General features: G+C 54.0%; 2 protein-coding genes across 3 annotated transcripts; both read left to right on the plus strand.

Annotated features, from left to right (window-relative positions):
• The first annotated feature begins 66 nt into the window (after positions 1–66).
• Positions 67–7,638, plus strand: ZGPAT (zinc finger CCCH-type and G-patch domain containing). The gene is made up of 6 exons (XM_066330788.1): positions 67–1,104; positions 1,763–1,896; positions 2,606–2,764; positions 3,781–3,912; positions 4,633–5,044; positions 5,485–7,638. Exons 1-6 carry the CDS (start codon positions 464–466, stop codon positions 5,621–5,623), a joined length of 1,617 nt encoding a protein of 538 aa, XP_066186885.1. The 5' UTR covers positions 67–463; the 3' UTR covers positions 5,624–7,638.
• A 69-nt stretch (positions 7,639–7,707) lies between these two features.
• LIME1 (Lck interacting transmembrane adaptor 1) lies at positions 7,708–14,882 on the plus strand. Of its 2 annotated transcripts, XM_066330790.1 has the most exons (7): positions 7,709–8,060; positions 10,070–10,321; positions 12,068–12,220; positions 12,707–12,755; positions 12,843–12,930; positions 13,110–13,522; positions 13,745–14,882. In XM_066330790.1, exons 3-7 carry the CDS (start codon positions 12,105–12,107, stop codon positions 14,129–14,131), a joined length of 1,053 nt encoding a protein of 350 aa, XP_066186887.1. In that variant the 5' UTR covers positions 7,709–8,060; positions 10,070–10,321; positions 12,068–12,104; the 3' UTR covers positions 14,132–14,882. The 2 variants fall into 2 exon arrangements, with proteins under 2 accessions (XP_066186886.1, XP_066186887.1); XM_066330789.1 differs by having other exon boundaries at positions 7,708–8,060; positions 12,707–12,930.
• The last annotated feature ends 2,062 nt before the right edge of the window (positions 14,883–16,944 follow it).

Here is a 16,944-nt window from a genome sequence, read left to right on the forward strand (position 1 = left end):
CTGAGCGGGTGACGCGTTGGCGAGCGCAGCCGGAAGTGGGGACGCTGCGGCCGGAAGAGGGGGTGTCATGGCGGGTGTCACGGAGGCAGCACGCAGGGGCCGAGGCGGCTGAGGGTGCAGTGGGGCCGCCGAGGTGGCAGTGACGGCTCAGGGAGGTGCTGCAGCCCTGGGGCTGAGGGAGCGCCCAGGCTGCGGGAGGAGTGGTGCCGTGCGAGGCCCCGGTGGGCGGGAGCGGACTCCGCGGCGGGGAAGGGCAGGGCCAGGCCCGGCCTCTCCCGTCGCCTCTTGCCGCCTGTTTCCAGCAGGAGCATCGCTCTGGTGATTTCCGGGGAAAAAGCGGGACGGCGGGTAGATGTCGCTTCTGCGGGCGAGGACATGTTATCTAAAAGTGCTTGAGTAAACTCTGAATGTGTTTTGAGTTCGTGGAAAGGACGCGGGCAAAAGCGCCTTTCTTGTGCTGAGAATGGATGAAGAGAGTCTGGAAACAGCGATCCAGACCTACAACGCCCAGCTGCAGCAGGTGGAGCTGGCGCTGGGGGCGGGCCAGGACCCATCGCAGCAGTCGGACCTGATCCAGCTGCAGGAGGATTTGAAGCAGCTCATAGAACTGACCGAGTCGAGCCTGGTGGCTGTGAAAAAGAGCAAACTTCTGGCCACTTTGGACACAGATGCCTCCTCCTCCTCCCCAGCGGGTCTCCCAGGGCAGGATTCCCACCTGGAGAGCTCTGCCCAAGATGAGGAATACGCTGCTTTTAAGGAAGCCATTGCTGGGCTCGGAACAAATGAGGAGCCTCCAGCTGATGACAAGATCTCCTCGGAGAGAGAGGGAGAAACTGGGGATAAAACTAAATCAAAGTGCAGTGAAGAGGAGGAGGAGTCTGAGAGAGAGGAGGAGGAAGAGGAGTTGAGTGGGATGAAGGTTAAAGCCCCCTATTACAGCTCCTGGGGGACGCTGGAGTACCACAATGCCATGATTGTGGGGACAGAGGAGCTGGAGGATGGCAGTGCAGGGGTCAGGGTGCTCTATCTGTACCCGACCCACAAGTCCCTGAAGCCGTGCCCGTTCTTCCTGGATGACAAGTGCAGATTTAAGGAGAACTGTCGGTAAAGAGAGAGGGAGTGGGAGGGGCCTTGTCTTTCAGAGTGATAAACCTCTTCCTAAATTGCTCTGTGTGGTTTTCTCACCCAGAGAAATTGTGCTTTGTTTTTTATTTTAAATGCGCCTGTGCTGAGCCGGTGGCATCAGTTTGGCTGTTTTCTATAGCTAATGCATAGATGAAATGGAAAATCTTGTGGGAAAGCTGCAGAGATGTTACATAACTGAGTGGATAAATTAACAACTGATGAATATTTTGAAATAAAACACCGAAGTCTGTGGATAATGCACACATTCCAGTTGCACAGAGAGGTCATCTAGGCTCTATTTTTGGGGATCTTCACCAGGATCAACCTCAATGGTCTGTGAAGGTGCTGGGCTGGAGCCCTGCCTGTCTCTGGTCCTGTTTATCCTCAAACCCATGAACTTTTTATTTGGATCTATCACTAGCAAGGAAGTTTAATTCTCCAGGCTGGGATGCATTCTTTGTCCCATGACATAAATAACAGATTTAAGGTGAAACATGAACAACTTTATAATTGCAGCAGCACGTGGTTAAACTTCCCTAATTATGGTGAAGGCTCCTCACCGCTGACACTCGTGTGCATTTCTTGTGAGGAAGGAAGGGATTTTCATTTGAAAGCTCCTGTTCCTCCTTCCCTGCAGGTTTTCCCATGGTCAGGTGGTGTCCGTGGAGGAGCTCCAGCCGTTCCAGGAGCCCGACCTGAGCAGTCTGGGGGTGGGCTCAGCCTGCCTGGCCAAGCACAGTGATGGCATCTGGTACACCGCCAAAATCACCGGTGAGGAGGCAGGCGCTTTCCTGGGGCCCAGGGGGAAGGTGGAGGCTGAGGTTACGGTGGATCTAAAATTTGGCTCTTGTGGTTAATGACAGAAGAAGATAAACTATGTGGCTGCTGCCCCTGAACTCAAAATCTTGACATAGCTGAGGAAACAATCTGAGTTTTGTCAGACAGGAGGAGGGAAACAGGAGATATAAAGAGCAAGAATGTGGAAAGGAAATGGCTACGGGGTCATTAACTGCTCCAGGGAAGAGGGAGGGACTGCAGGAATTTACATGTATAGTAGGTGACAATTGCAATAATCTGGTCTTGTTTAAACAAAAACCAGGGGAGCTGGCCCTGCCCAGCAGCTGCTGGTACAGGCTTCCCTCTGTCCTGGGAAGAGGGAGGGTTTATTCCCTCTTTCCATCTTTCTTTTAACTGTTATTAAGTCAGATGGGAGCAAGTCTAACTTCTTTTTAATTTCAGTTCTCAACAGCCCAGCTTTCTTGATTTGTAGAGATAAACCTTTGGGTATCAACACAGGTATTGTGGAAATAGCTTTTCATTGCAGTGGGCGCTTCTCCCTCTCAGACAGAAATAAAAACCAGATTCAACCCAGACTTTTTTAGAACTTGGGCCTCCCCCTGTCCTGTGTCATTCTGCTGGAGCTGACTCTGGTTTAGCTCCCTGTGTGCTGGAGCTCCTGTCTTTGCTGTTCCCTCTGTAGATGTGGACAGTGGTTACTACACGGTGAAATTTGACTCCCTGCTCCTCAAGGAGGCTGTGGTGGAAGGGGACAGTGTCATTCCACCCCTGAGAAATGAAGATGCTGCTGAATCTGGCGAGTCTGATGAGGACAATGTGGATGACTCTGGTTATGCCAAAGGTAAGGGAGTGGGGAGAATTTGAGCAAAAGTGGCTTGGGATTTTGTTCTGCTTTTGTCTAGGACTGGCTGACTGTCCTAGAGCTCTCACTCTGAGTGTCTCACCTCTGACAAAAGAGCAGTTCATCTCTTCTTGTGTTCCTGAAAGACTGAGAACAGTAATTGGCTGTTATGCTATAACTGCAAACTAAAATCTTTGTTTTATGCAAATCTCTGGGTTAATGAAGGCTGGAGGTTTCCATGTGAACTTCCCACATGTGGAAGAAGAGGGTGTGATATTTTAGAGTTCCAAGCTCTGAGCCTTTTTCTTACGTGTCTTGCTGAGCTGAGTTAATAAGTGAATCAGGTTTTCTCATCCCTGGGAGCTTCATGACCCAGCAGTGTGAAACCCAAGGAAATGGAAGTGTTGGCTCCTTCTGGTGCCTCAGTGAGGCTGCAGGAATCTTGCCCTGTTTTACTGCTGAAAGGTGACACGGAGAGTGCCCAAGTGACTTGCTGGAAGTTGCACAGGCAGCTCTGTCCCTCTGGTGGTGCCACAGCTGCATCACAGGGACAAAGTCATGTCCTAGAGCTCTTTATATTTAACCTGACAGAGATTATTGGATCCAAATAACACGAAAGTAATGCTGTGGCCTGGAGGAGCCTCATACCAGAAACAGAAGCTGGAGGCACAGGATAAGTGTTAGGTGCTAATACTGTGCTAAAGTCTACTAAGATGTGTACGTTAGTCTGTATTATCATCCTGGAAGGAAGGAAATTAATCATAAAACTCCTGGGTGATTCTGCCTGGAGCTGTGAGGTAATATGTGCATTAGATCCAGTGAAACGTCACATTTCAGTCATTCCCTGTACAGTGTTCGTGGAAGGTGACAATTCAGTAGGAACTAAGTAAGGCTGGAGAAGTGACCAAATGTTTTTAGGGTTGGAGAAGTGAATTGTACTGTCCTGTGAGGGATGCCCCACCCAGAAGCTTTATTCACAATTCTTCTTTCACTGATTTTCCTTTTCTGTACCACAGTGATAGATTCAGGGGTTCCAGAGAATGGGGAATGGACTCCTGCCTGCAGCTCCTCTTTCGGTGGCTGGGAGGCCCATACTCGTGGCATTGGCTCCAAACTGCTTGTTCAGATGGGATATGAGTTTGGAAAAGGTAAGTGGAGAGCATGGTCCTGGGACTGTTAAGAAAAACCCAAGATTTTGGATGAAGCCGGAACTTTGCTGTGCTGAAAGGCCAGTTGGCTGAGGCTCAGGGAATGTGATAGATCACAGCAGTGTTGGAGGGAAGAGGGATGAGTTATTTCATGGAAGTACAGGCATGTGGGGCACCAGCTCCTATATGGTAATGGCAAGCAGTAGAGGCACTTGGAACCATGGTCAAATTCATGATCAAAGCCGTGAGAACACTGTGGAGTGTTCAAAGGCTGGAGGTGGAAGGGAGCTGATCTACAAAGCTTCTGATGTCTGTGTTAATGCATCTCCTGGCCTGGACACAGACTTCAAAGCCTGCTGAACTTGCTGCTCCCACCCAAATTGCATCAAGCCTTGGGGGCTCTGGGAGGGCCTCTGTGTCTCCGGTTCTCCCAGAGGAACCAAACCAGTTTTAAGTTGAACCTGGCTTGAGAAGCTGAGGATGAACCTGGTTTCACAGAAACCGGCCTGATGGATGGCCTCGGGCTTGGAATCACAAATCTCCTGCTGTGGAAGGCTCCTGGCCTGGCCTTTACTGGTCCCCTTGACTTGGACAGAAGTTCTAGCTTTCGGTATCTCAAAAGCCTCTTTGCTTGTTTTAAGTTCGTGACTGTCAATGTGAGTTTGTGATGGGAGGTGACTCGGAGAGGGGATGCTGTAATCACTTGGAGTCTCTCCTCAGGCTTGGGGAAGAATGGTGAGGGCAGAGTGGAGCCAGTGCAGGCTGTGGTGCTTCCTCGAGGGAAGTCCCTGGACCAATGTGCTGAGGTGCTTCAGAAGAAGAAGCAGGGGAAGCTGGAGCCAGGTAAATCGAGGAAATGCCGAGCAAAGGGAAGCAACTCTGGACAGGCGGGCGGCCGTAAGGCCCCGCGCAACGTGTTTGACTTCCTGAATGAAAAACTGCGTGGGAAGAGCACTGGTGACAAGGCTGGCGGGGTGGCTCTGCCCCAGAGGAACAGCAAAGAGATCTACCATGCCAGCAAGAGCACCAAGAAGGCCCTGAGTGTCAGTCTCTTCCAGACCACAGAGAAGATTGAACAAACACAGAGGGATATCCGGGGAATCCAGCAGGCCCTGGCGCGCAACATCGGGCGGTAGGAAAACGTTCTTTGGGATCAAGTTTGTGGTGCTTCTGGGGACAGAGTGGGCTTGAAACAAGATATGGGAGGAACAAGTGAACTATATCTGGATGGCAGTTGAGGGGAAGTGGAGGAGAGAGTTCAGTGTGTGCTGCAGACCAGTGTGGGCACTGGCAGATGTGTCTGGAGTCGTTTGGCTGGAATTCAGGCTGTGGCAAAGAGAGTAGCTTTCTGAGGAAAGGTGCTGGAGTCCTTGTGCCCACCTCTGCAGCATTGCTGTTGAGCATCCCAGGAGGACATTCTTTAGCCCAGGTAGTGCTGAGGATCAAGTTATTCCTGGCTTTCAGCAGGTCCCTTGGGCTAATCCTACAGAAATGGGAAAACCCTCCTGGGATGGAAGAAGCCTTTGATTTTACCATGCAGAATGACATTGCCACTGTGCTTTTTGCTTTCAGGCACAGCATTGCTACAGCTCAGCTGGAGGAGAAGCTGGCTGATGCTCACAAGCAGCTGGGGCAGCTGCAGGCCCAGGAAGCCAGGCTGCAGCGGGAGCAGAAGAAAGCAGACACCCACAAGAAGATGACTGAGTTCTAGGTGCTGAGGAAGGTGTTGGACTGCAGGAGTTGTCCTTCTGGTGCTCCTAGCCTCAGAACCTCGATGAGCTGTCCTGCTCTGCTGGGCCTCAGGCTGCCCAGACTAAAACTGGGCAAAAAAGCAGCAGTTTCTGGATGCTTCTGAGCTCTTCTGGGAGGGGGAGGAATGCACATCCGTCCAGCCCCAAAAGCATTCAGTGAGCTGGGCCTTGGATGAGACCTAGCTACAAGGAATACAATTCTCTGCTCTCTTGCACACTTCTTTCCTTCATTTGCCCTGCAGTAGCAGCTCCATCCAGAGTCTGTGGGTGCTCAGGTGATAACACTGCTGGCTACAAACCAGCTGAGGGGGCTTGGACAGCCCCACATCCTGCCATTTAACTGTGACTTCTGTCTATGGCCACCTGCCAAGCACAGGTGTCCCAACCATGGCTGGGTGAAAACATCAAAGGTCAAGTGCTTTAGCTGCTCTCTGCCTTCTGGTTTTTACTATGGGATTTATCTGAAAACTCCTTTTTTTTGGAGGGGAGCAGTTCTTTGTAGCCCAAGTGTAAGGAAGAAACAGAAAACAGAGGTGAGAACCAGCAGCCTGGAGCATCAGATTTGAGCAGTTTAACTCTTAAGAGTATCCCAGGCCATGCTCTAGCCAGACTCACTGGCTTGCATGGAAAGCTGCCTGGTTCCACAAGTGGAGTGCCATAGCTAGGGGAATAAGCCAGCAGCATAACGGAATTCCCAAACCTCCTATCCAGGAACAGCTTCACAGGGAACCTTGTGATTTTTGCCACCATTAGTTGGGTTTTTCTGTCCAAGGTGGCTTACTTAGCACAGGTCCTTTTACAAAAAACCACAGGGCCCAGATCCAGGTTGGACTGGGCCCTGGATGGGCACAACAAGAGCAGGTCTGTATGAGCCCAGTGTGCAGCCCTGCAGTGGGAGAGCTTGGGGCTGGGCTGGAAGCAGGCCAGGCAAGCCAAATGCCCTTCCCTGCAGCATGGGAAGTGTTTGGACAGGAAGGATGTCCTCTCCCTGTGGTTGCATTCTGTGTTGGTGGTGTCCAATGCTTGCCTCAGAGGAGATGCTGGTTTCATCATCTGGTGGGATTTCTGCATTGTAAAGGCTTTTAAAAAAAAAAAAGTTTGCAATTCATAGCAGTATCTTAGGGACACCAATTTTTATTTTTTTTTTATTGAAGGAACGAATTTCCTTTTATTCTGTGAGTCACTTTTCTAATGAAAAGGTTCCTGCAGTACCCTGTTTTTTATCTATCTCCAAGAACAGATTAAAATCAAGTTGTCAGCCCGGGCAGGGCTGTGCCTGCTTGCAGGGTCAGGCTGCCAAACAAACAAGAAAATCAGAGACTGCAGGAGATACGATCAGAGCTGTTCAGGTCGTGTGGGATTTCACATTGCTGCAGACACACCTCAGAAACGCAGCAAGACAGCAAAACCAAACAAGATGAACATCTTCAGGAAACCTGTGGGAGTGAGTCTGCTCCTGAAGAGCACCTGGATCACGCTGTGATCCTCGTGGATGTGGCAGCTGTCATGGGCTGCCTCGGGCACTTCTACATCCATCAGTTCCTATTGGAATTGGCTGTACTGTCCTTATTGTTCTGAATTCGTGTTCTCCACACACGGGGCTCAACTCAAGGGTTTAACAATGGCCCTTCCCTCACAAGCAGCTCTCTGTTTCTCACACTTGAGTGCTGAGTGGTGACAAGGATTAATGTGCCCAGTTTTGCATGGATGCTCACTGAAGTGGCCCATGACTGGAGAGCTGAGCCCTGGGCAGAGAAAATTTTGGGGGTTTATTTTGTGCTCTGAGACTGTTTAACATCATCATCTCTTTAGGAACTGGGTGTATGAGCCCTGTATCTTAGCTAAGTCCTATTGTCACCCTTCCTTGGGATCTTCACAGCCTGACTTGTCAGACTCCTATTCCAGCGACTACCACCTCCCACCCAGCGCTGTTCACGTCCCTGATGAATAAAGCTGGTGTTTCTTTTTCCCCTTCTCTCCTTGTAAGGCGTTGTTCATTTGCAAGGTAATGATGATCCGGGGCGCCCCATTCTTCCCTTATATTGCCCTGAGCTCCCGGAGGAGCCGGGCGGGGAGCGGGCGCGGCAGAAGGAGCTCTGTGTGTGCCGGGAGCCGCGGCGCTTCCCGCCCCGGCTGCGAGCACAGACCCAGCCTACCCCGGGGTGAAGCCTCCACCTCCGAGGCCAGGAAGCTGTGGTGTGTGTGCTCTGTGTCTGCTCACAGCCGGCTGCTCCTCAAGGAGCGGGAGAGCTCAGATCGGGATGTTGGGGATGTGCAGGAGGCCCTGAGTGGGACTTGCTGTGGGATAAAAAATGAAATTCTCCAGGCTGGCCGGCAGGGAAGAGAGCGTGATTGGATCCCTGCACTCTACACTCATTGGATTTTGAGTTCCTGCAAGTAAGTGGTGGTGGCTTTCCTGACTGGGAAAAAGGGAATCTGCAGCTAAACTGAGGGGGAAATACTTTAAAAATACTTTAAACCCCCCAATGTTATTAGAAGTCACAGCATTGTCAGAGGTGCTCTTGGGGCTGGATAGACTGGACAGGCAGGATTCCAGCTCTGCTCTGGGAAGCCTCAGCTGGGTTCACCTTTGAGAACTGGGCTCCAATCTGTGTCCAATTCCATGCTTTGTGCTCTGCAGCTGGGCTTGAAAGGGAAGATAAGGTGGTGGAGCTTGGCAGTGCTGCTGGGATCCCATGGCTGGAGTCTGGAGGCTGAGTGGGAACCAGTTGCTTTTGGGATGAATGAATTCAGTTCAGAGGTGTGTGACATTGTGGAAATTTACAGTTGTGTTGTCGGGAAGGGGACAGGAGTATTGCTGGTGTGTGCAATGGGAAAGTGGTGAACTCCTGTCTCTGGGTGAGGAGGCTTGATAATGTGGTCACTGAAATGCTGTCTTCTGAAAACCTACGATTGTGTAAAACTAGTGCATTTGTGGCAAAGCAAACCCCTGTGGTAGGCCGATGGTTCCTGAGAAGACATATCTTAATACAGCCACCCTGTAGTTTAGAATCTGGCTTCCCATAACAGCAGCTCCAAGCTTTCCACTGGTCTCCTGCTGTGGCTCGGCTCTTGAGCTGATTCTTGCCTTAGAAGAACATGAAGAGCTCAAGTTCAGCAACCAGGGAAGGGAAGAAAGAAAAGTGCTAAAAGTGCTTGAGGTGTCAGCCTCAAGCAGGGCCCTATGGTGAGGGCTGACAGTCACTCACCCAAAGGTTTTAAACTTGTATTTTCTCAAAAGCTACTCTAGCATGTGAGCAGTGATCAGAACAGCAGCTAGAAGTCTGCGTCCAAGTTTTCAGACATTTGGGTCTGGCATTTAGAAGTATGGTTGGCACTATCTAAATGAAAATCCCCCAGAGGTGTTTGACCATGAAATCTCAGTACAGATACGAGAAAAGTGGGTAAGATCTCATGCCTCATCTTTTGAAACAGTCTTTAGATCCACTAATTGCACCCCATAGTCCAGGGCACATTCAGTGTTGTAACTGACTGTAAGCAGAGCTTTCACTTTTTGTAATTGAAAAGAAAAAAATCCGTCTACTTCTGCTTCTTGGGCCTTTTTTGAAGCACAACTCCCTGGGGTATCTGAGCAGAGTTTGCTGCAGCTGTGTGCACAGTTGCTGATGGAAATCAGCTCAAAATGTTCCTCTTGGTTTCGTGCAAATAAGTAGTTTCACAGACTTTTCTCTTGCCACCCTGCACTGAACACTGTGTGGTTTTATCTGGGGAGATGAATCAGAGGACAGGCAGAATCAGCAGCAGCAGCACTTGATTTTGCAGTGAATTTTATCTTGCTTTCAGGAAGCCCAGATGAGGAACTTGCGCCTTTTATAGGACTCATAAAAAAAACTCCCACGACCTGGAGCAGCAACTCATCTGCCTTAAGGGTGCCTGTGCTGGGGTGTCACACACAGAAGGGAGGTGATCCCTGCTCAGAGGGCTGTGGGTGTTGTCACACGTACGCAACGGCTGTGACCGCCCTCGTCTTCAAAGCCACCTCAGCTGGCAGAGCCAGCGCCTTACAAAACGCCGTCTGCTGAGTCTCCTGCCCCGGGGAGCAGCCCCAGGACTGGGAGATCGATAACTTTATTGGCAGGAAATTCAGGTGTAGGTTTCAGAAAGTCTGGCTGAGAGTTTGCCTTGCAAACTTGCTTAGTCCTACCTGAGCGTCTTTAGTCAGGCACTGGGAGTCTGTGATTTTGGGACGCCCAACGTGTTGTCCCAAGGAGTAGCTTCTCCCAGTGACTCCTGGGCCTGAATACTGAGGAGCATGCCCTGCACAGCTTCACTGGTCAGAAATCCTGGAGCAACCACCGACCTCCTCTACAAAAAGTAGGCCAGAAGAATTTCTCTGCATTCATTTCTGCTCAACGAAGTCTCTCCTTTCAATCTTCAAAATTCAGGGATGGAAAATCCCCCTGCTGTGGGATAAGCTGCCCTGCGTGTGCCTGCCTCAGCATGCTGAAAGCTCCCACCTTGATTCCAACATCACACCAGCTCCCAGCCTTCGAACCTCATTAGAAGTTTGTCTGCTTAACTCCAGAGCCCGCTCAGCTCTGCCCTGGTCCTGCAGCCCATGGTTCCATCACTCTAATGAGCTGAACGAGTCCAGCGAGGAGCTCCAGGCTCTGTCTAACACACCAGCCCTGTTGCAGGTAATCCAAATAATTAAAGTATGCTCAGACAGAAAAGCCATGTTGTCTAATTAAAACGGCGTTGGAAAGGGAACAGCCTCCGCTTCCCAGCTCTGATCTAAGCCAGTCTGTCCAGCCCGGTTAGTCCTTAAAACCTCTCTGTCTCACTTTCTGCCTTGAAATAATTGCTCTCCAGGGTTCATGCTTCAGTCAGGGCAGTTTCCAAAGGCATGGGAAGTTTTAGATAAAAGGATGCTCTCAGATAAAAGGGTGCTGCAAATGGGCAGAGACCTTCTGGTTATTGGGGTAAAAATGTGCCAAAGATGCTGCTGTGTGACCCGGGGTGGAGAGGAGAGGGGAGTTCTGTGGGTCTGCTGTAGCTTCTGAGATTTACACAAGGCAGGGTGGCTTCTCACCAGAGCTCGTCTGGGCTTTGTCATCCCGATGAAGGTACACAAGAGGGTGAGTAAGAGGTGCTCGGCATGTCCCACCGGATCCGTGGGTTCCCATCTGTGCTGGTAGAAGCTGATCCTGCCCAGCTCTGCTCAGGGACCCTACTGCTGGCCCCATCTGGATCAGCTACCGTGGCTTCTTGAAGCTGTGTTTTACTCCAGGAACTGCCTCCATCTCCTTTCAAATCAGGCATTTCCTGGGTGCTGGTGTCAGGCCAGCCTTTTTTGTAGAGCAGGGTGCACAGAGCTGAGCTGTGCAGAGCTGGGAGCCGCAGCCACCGTCGACGCTGGTGAAGGTGAAGGGGTGTCAGCTTTTGCTTTGGGTTTGCAGCACGCTGGCTGGGACAGGAATGGTGGCATGGGAATGATGGGACAGGGGTCACCAAAAGCCTCCTGGGGAAGGAGGTGATTCTGAGAGGCTGGGGAGCATCTGTGCTTTGTGTCAGGCTCCCCAACAACCCTCCTGCCCCTGCACCACTTGCTCTGACTGCCGCTGCCGCAGTTTGGCTTTGCCGGGATGATTTTTGCCTTGAGGAAAGCACAGGGACAAGGGTTAGATTTGGGCAAGGCACAGCTTTAGGCAAAGGAAAGGGGTGGGAAGATTGGAAGGTTGGGTGTGTTTTGCTCTGGTGTGACAGCAGAGAGCAGCTGCAGACCTGGGGTTGTGGTGGCACAGGGAATGTGGGGTCCATGTGAATCCATTGCAGAGGAAGGGTATCCTGGTGTGTTCTGCTGAGCCTAGGGCATGAGGAAGGAGAGGAGGGAGGGGAAGGAGATGCTGAAGCTCACCCTGTTTCCAGGAAATTGAGTCATCCTGCCTGTCCTTACTGGCCTCCCCTATACTCAGGAACGGTGTCATCCCCATCCCACAGCCCAGGTGGGTGGTGTCGTGGTGGCCCCAGAAAGCACTGTCGTTTTTAGGGTGTCTCCAGAGGGCTTTCAGGGCTCCTGGGCATCTCCTTTTCGCCATTTCAGTGGCAACTTGTGAGCTTGAATCGCGCTGGTTTTGTTGGATTGTTTTTTTCAAAAGGAACCAAAATCTGAAGTTTTCCCCAGTGGTGGCAGAGCATCCATTGCCAAGTGTCCACACGGGGCTGGGCACTGGAGGTGTTCTGGTGACTCTGGGGACAGCAGTGATGGCCAGAAAATGGTACACCTGGAGAAATGTCCCTGTCCAGAGCATCCAGAGAGACCCCCTGTTGGAGAACTGTGCTGCAGGGGTCCCTTAAGCCCTGGGGGTCATAGAGCAGCATTTAATGCCATGGTGAGCCCAGCAGCTCCTGGCTGAACTCCAACTCGTGTTCTCTCTCCTCAGAGCCCAGCCCTGCTGTGGTGCTGGAAGCGGCTCCCCCATGGCTGCAGCCAGCGGCGAGGGGACAGCAGGGACCCGCCTCCTGCCAGCTGGCACTGCCCTGGCCCTGCTCGGTGGCCTGGTGTACCTGGGCACCCTGTGTGCTGCCTGTAAACGGTACGTGCTGCCCATGGCTCCTCCACTTCCCCTCCTAGGGCTGGGGATCCCTCAGTGGCATTTGGTGGCTGCACATGGAGACTCTGTGTGCAGCCATCCCGAGCTGGGACCGTGAGGATCTGCTGCTCTGCTCCCCCCAAAGCCCCCACCTGTGCCCCAGTGCAGCTCTACCTGGCTTGATCCTGCATCCCCCAGGAACACCCCCTACAGCCAAAAACCTCAGAGGAGCAGCCCAGAGAGGGCTGAGCTGTGGGCAGGATGGGCAATGCCAGGGGCAATGCCGAGGGTGGTGCCAGTGGTGCCCCGCACAGCTCGGTGGGGTGCAGGATGCAATTGTGATGTCCCCAGCCAGCACAGACCCTGCTGTGGGGCTGGGGAAGGAGCAGGATGTGGGTTTTGGGGGTGCCCTGGTGGGAACCTGGGGCACCTGCTCCTCAGCCCTGGCTTTGCCATTTGCCTTGGGCTCAGCCCCGCTTCTCCCTGCAGGAAAAGCAGGAAGAAGGTCGCTCCAGACGGGGTGAAGCTCGTGGATGAGGTAAGGGCACATTCAGGGGGCAGGATCAGCTCTGGGGGTGGTCTGGGCTCTCAGCCCAGCCTGAGGGTGTCTGTTCCCCCACGGCAGGCCCTGCTCTGCCAGACACAGCTGCGGTCGCTCAGCAAGTCAGACACGAAGCTGCACGAGCTGTACAGGGTGAAGGTCAGAGACGACGGTGAGTGGCCGTGGAGCAGGGGGAGCCCAAGGGGTTGGTGTCCCCTGGCAACTGCCTGCAGTCCCCATGCTGCCCAGAGAGCACATCATGTCATGGACAGATGGGACACATTGCTGGCACTGTGCTGGCACAGAAGTTCGTGCCTGTTGCATCCCCACACTTGCTCTTCTCTCCCACAGTCCAGCGTCCGGCCAGCCTGGATCTCCCCTGTCCCACGGGCCCTGGAGGCGAATCCCTGCACAGCTCCGGCCTCCTGCACCGTGAGCTGCCCCAGATCCCTGTCCCTGAGCCCCTGGCTGCTTCCCCAGCCCCCGACCAGACCTACTCCAACCTGCTCTTCACCCCACTGCGGAAACCAGCACCAGACACTGTCTATGAGTGCCTGGCAGCAGGAGGGGAGGACGCCCCGGTGCCCCCCATGCCAACTGGCACCCAGGTGTCCCCTCCACGGGTTGTGCATGGGGCAGCTGATTATGCCTGTGTCCATAAAGTGAAGAAGGTGGCGTCGGTGGAGGTGCAGGATGGAGCTGTGGCAGGAACCTCTGGAGCACAGCACTGCTGGGATGGTGCAGGCAATGCCCCTCAGGCCAAGGTACGACTCTGGGGGGCAGCAGGAATGGGGCACATGGTGGGTGTCATTTAATTCCCTGTCTCCCTGTAGTGCCCGTGTTTGGAGCAGGGTATAAGTTAGGGTCCATGCCAGGATCCTCCTGAGGGGCTGTCAGAATATAGGGGAGACAAAATCATGAGGCTACCCTGCTGTGGGCAGGGATTCCCACCAAACCTCCATCCAAAAATAAAATTCCTTTTGCAGCTGGAGGAGATGTACTCGACAGTGTGCAAAGCCACCAAGAAGAAATCCCCGGCGCCTGCATCAACCCCAAGGGCTGTGAAGGAGGTGGGTTCTGGGTGGCTGCCCCCCCGCCAGCAGGAGGGGGCCCCAGCAGCCCCAGGCCCCTCTGACCCCTGTTACGAGTCCATCAACGACAGAGTGTGGACTGCTCAGGGCCACGGCCCCGACCCTGACTATGAGGCTGTGGACATTAACTGGAAGAAGGCAGCAAAACGGGACAAGCCGGGGAAGTCCTGTGTCCCTGAGAACCTGTATGAGAGTGTGGGGGACATTTGGGCAGGGGAGCCCCGTAAAGCGTCTGCCCGGCCAGCAGCCAACGGGCTGGAGGTTTACATCACCAACCTATAGCCCCCCCAGGAGCAGGGGTGGTGCCACAGGGGGGTGTCACCTGGCTGGACACTGTTGGGTGCCACAGGGATAGGTGCCAGCAGCCCTGTGTCCCCCACAGTGGCTGTGTCCCTGCACTCACTCTCTGTATATATTTTCGGTTACTTTTCTTTGAGTGTTCTCATCCCATCCCAGCCCAGCTGGTGCCAGCAGGTTGATGGTGGGATGTCTCGAGATGGGCAGAGACTTCCTTCGGGGGTGCTGGGTGCTGTGTGGGACCCCAGTGAGACAGGGCTGGCACTGGCACCAAGATGGGGACAGGGTGGGGACCAGTCATGTTTTTGGGCAGGAGGGTGACAGGGCTGCAGCCAGCCCCACGCCTTGGGCTGCAGGATCAGACCCTCATCAGGAGGTTTCTGCCATCACTGAGGGTCTCTGTTCTCCCTCACACTGCCTGTGGGACACTGCCTGGGTCCCCTCCAGCCCCCAGGAAGCCCTGAGAAGCTTTGCTCCCATCACAGAATGCCCCTTGTTATGGGGAGATGGGGTCAGCCCAGTGACTTCATGGAATCATAGACTATATCCTGAGTTGGAAAGAACCCACAAGGGATCATTGAGTCCATATCCTGACCCTGTACAGGACAATGCAGAAATTTCACTGGTGTGGGTTGTGGGCTCTGCTCCATCCTCCATTCCACCCTTTCAGACCCGTGAAGGATGTCTCCCATGGGCAGCCCTCTCCCAAACACCATTAAAAGGCTGAGAGAAGGTTTACACTCTTAAACTGAGTCTAAATCCCTGGTTCTGAGGGCTGTCTGCTGCTGCTGGTGCAGCTGATGCTGGGAGAGCAGCTTTGAGCACGATGTGGCTGTGCGTGCACCTGCCCTGGATGAGTGGTTTGGCACCTCTGAAATGGGGACACACAACCACCAAGAGCTGCTGTGTGGGGTGATCTGTGCCGGAGCAGAGCCTTGCACAGGGCTGGGGTACAATGTTTGCCCGGCATTTGCTCCCTTGCTCACCTCCCCATCACTCCCGTGGGTCCTGCATCAAAAAAAAAAAAAAAAAAAAAAAAAAAAAAAAAAAAAAAAAAAAAAAAAGCTTGGGTGAGCTGGATGTGAACCGGAGCTTAATCTCCCCATCTCCCCTCCGCGGTGGAGTGAACATCCGTGCCTCAAGGGACGCCGTGGCGAGGCAATGACAGTGGCCCCGGTCACATGGCCACCGGCCGGCCAGCAGCTGCCTGACCTCGTGGCACGATGGCCTGGTTCTTGCTGGAGCCGGGTGGAACCCGCAGCCCCTGCGCCCTGCCAGGCTGTGTGGCAGGAAGCGACGTGCCTTCCTCAGCATCTTTGCCCCTGCACCGCGGCAGGTGAAGAGATGAAAACCGAGAACGCGGCGCTCAGCAAACCCCGCCGAAGGCGTTAGAGCTGGAGGCACCCCAGGCGTCGTCAGCCCCGCGCTCGACGCCAAACCACAGCCGCCCTCGAGAGCTTCTCCCATCCCCCTGCGAGATAAGGGCGGTGATAGAGCACGGCTGATGCCGGTGCTGCCGCGCTCTTCCTGCTGCCAGCCCGCCACAGCGACGTGTGCGCTCCCACAACGCTGCCCCCGGCTGCATCCTTCCCCTGCTCCCCTTCTCCATCATCCCACTGCACATGGCTGGGTCCCTCCTGCACCACCTGAACCCCCCTGAGCTGTTTTGGGCTGTGTTGCCGAGGCACGGGAGCATCACTTCCATGTGGGATCAGTGTGGCTTCACGCCGGTCTCTGTGGGCTGGGATGTGGGTACCACTGTGCCACATCCCTGGGGAAAGGCAGGCTTGGAATGGCACCAGGGAAGGGAAAGCTCCTGCTGTGGCAGAACTGAGGTGGCCAGATTTGGTCTCCAGTTTGCCCCAGCAGCAGCAGAAGCCGTGCAGGGCTGCCCGCTTGCCCATAATTCCTGTGGGACTTGGGAGAGCCAGAATTATTTAAGAAAACTACTGCCCAGTCCTCAGGGAGCTGGAAAATGCGCCTGGAGCCCTGGCTGGAGACTCGAAATCTGGGTGGTGAATGAAGAATCCATCCCAAACCTTACTTGGAGTCTCAGGGTCTGGTCGGGAAGGTCGGGATTGGGTCAGTACCCTGTCTCAGCCCCAGGGGACAGAGTGTGCGGGGTTTTCTGTCACGCCGCGAGGGGACGATGCTGAACGGCGCCGTTCCCACAAGAGGGAGCGAGCAGGAGCCCAGCGAGCGCCGCAAGAGGCTGAACGGGGCTGCACGTCCCATAGTCCATCCTGCGGGATGTAGCAGGGTGCTGCAAGGCGCACTGCACACTGCACGGTGCGACACCTGCACGGTGTGCCACACTGCATGGCGCTGTACCGGGCTCTGTAATATAAGGATCCACATGATCCCTGCACCCCGTACGGCTCCGCAGCCCGCGCAGCTCTGTGGCTGTACGGCAGCACAGGACTCTCCACCCAAACTAGCCCCACACCTGAACAGCTCCGCACCCTGCCTAGCCCCACATCCCTAAAGCTCACACCCATACGTCCCCGTCCCCCGGCAGCTCCGCACCCCCAGCAGGCAGCCGGGGACACGGGCAGTGCCGGCACGGCCGCGCATCCCTCTGCAAGACCCCCCGGGCGAGGGGCATCACAGTCCAGTCCACAGCCAAGCGCTAGCAAGGGCACCCAGGTACCACGGGGGGATCTCCCAGGGATGGTGACTCTTTGGGGGAGTCCTGTGTAGGGCCAGGAGTTGGACTAAATGATCCTTGCGTGGCTTTTCCAACTTAAGAGGTGCTATGATCACGATTTTAATTTGGGATGCCACCCTGCCGAGCCCCT

The sequence above is a fragment of the Sylvia atricapilla genome, chromosome 16, assembly GCF_009819655.1.
Source record: "Sylvia atricapilla isolate bSylAtr1 chromosome 16, bSylAtr1.pri, whole genome shotgun sequence".
NCBI lineage: Eukaryota > Metazoa > Chordata > Aves > Passeriformes > Sylviidae > Sylvia > Sylvia atricapilla.

Bases quoted from the DNA above. Each gene is read 5' to 3' on its own strand.
- ZGPAT (XM_066330788.1), top strand. From the start codon at position 464: ATGGATGAAGAGAGTCTGGAAACAGCGATCCAGACCTACAACGCCCAG. The intron at 1,897-2,605 runs GTGAGGAGGCAG...TTCCCTCTGTAG, and splicing joins GTACACCGCCAAAATCACCG to ATGTGGACAGTGGTTACTAC. The intron at 2,765-3,780 runs GTAAGGGAGTGG...TCTGTACCACAG, and splicing joins TGACTCTGGTTATGCCAAAG to TGATAGATTCAGGGGTTCCA.
- LIME1 (XM_066330789.1), top strand. From the start codon at position 12,105: ATGGCTGCAGCCAGCGGCGAGGGGACAGCAGGGACCCGCCTCCTGCCA. The intron at 12,221-12,706 runs GTACGTGCTGCC...TTCTCCCTGCAG, and splicing joins CTGTGTGCTGCCTGTAAACG to GAAAAGCAGGAAGAAGGTCG. The intron at 12,931-13,109 runs GTGAGTGGCCGT...TCTCTCCCACAG, and splicing joins GGTGAAGGTCAGAGACGACG to TCCAGCGTCCGGCCAGCCTG.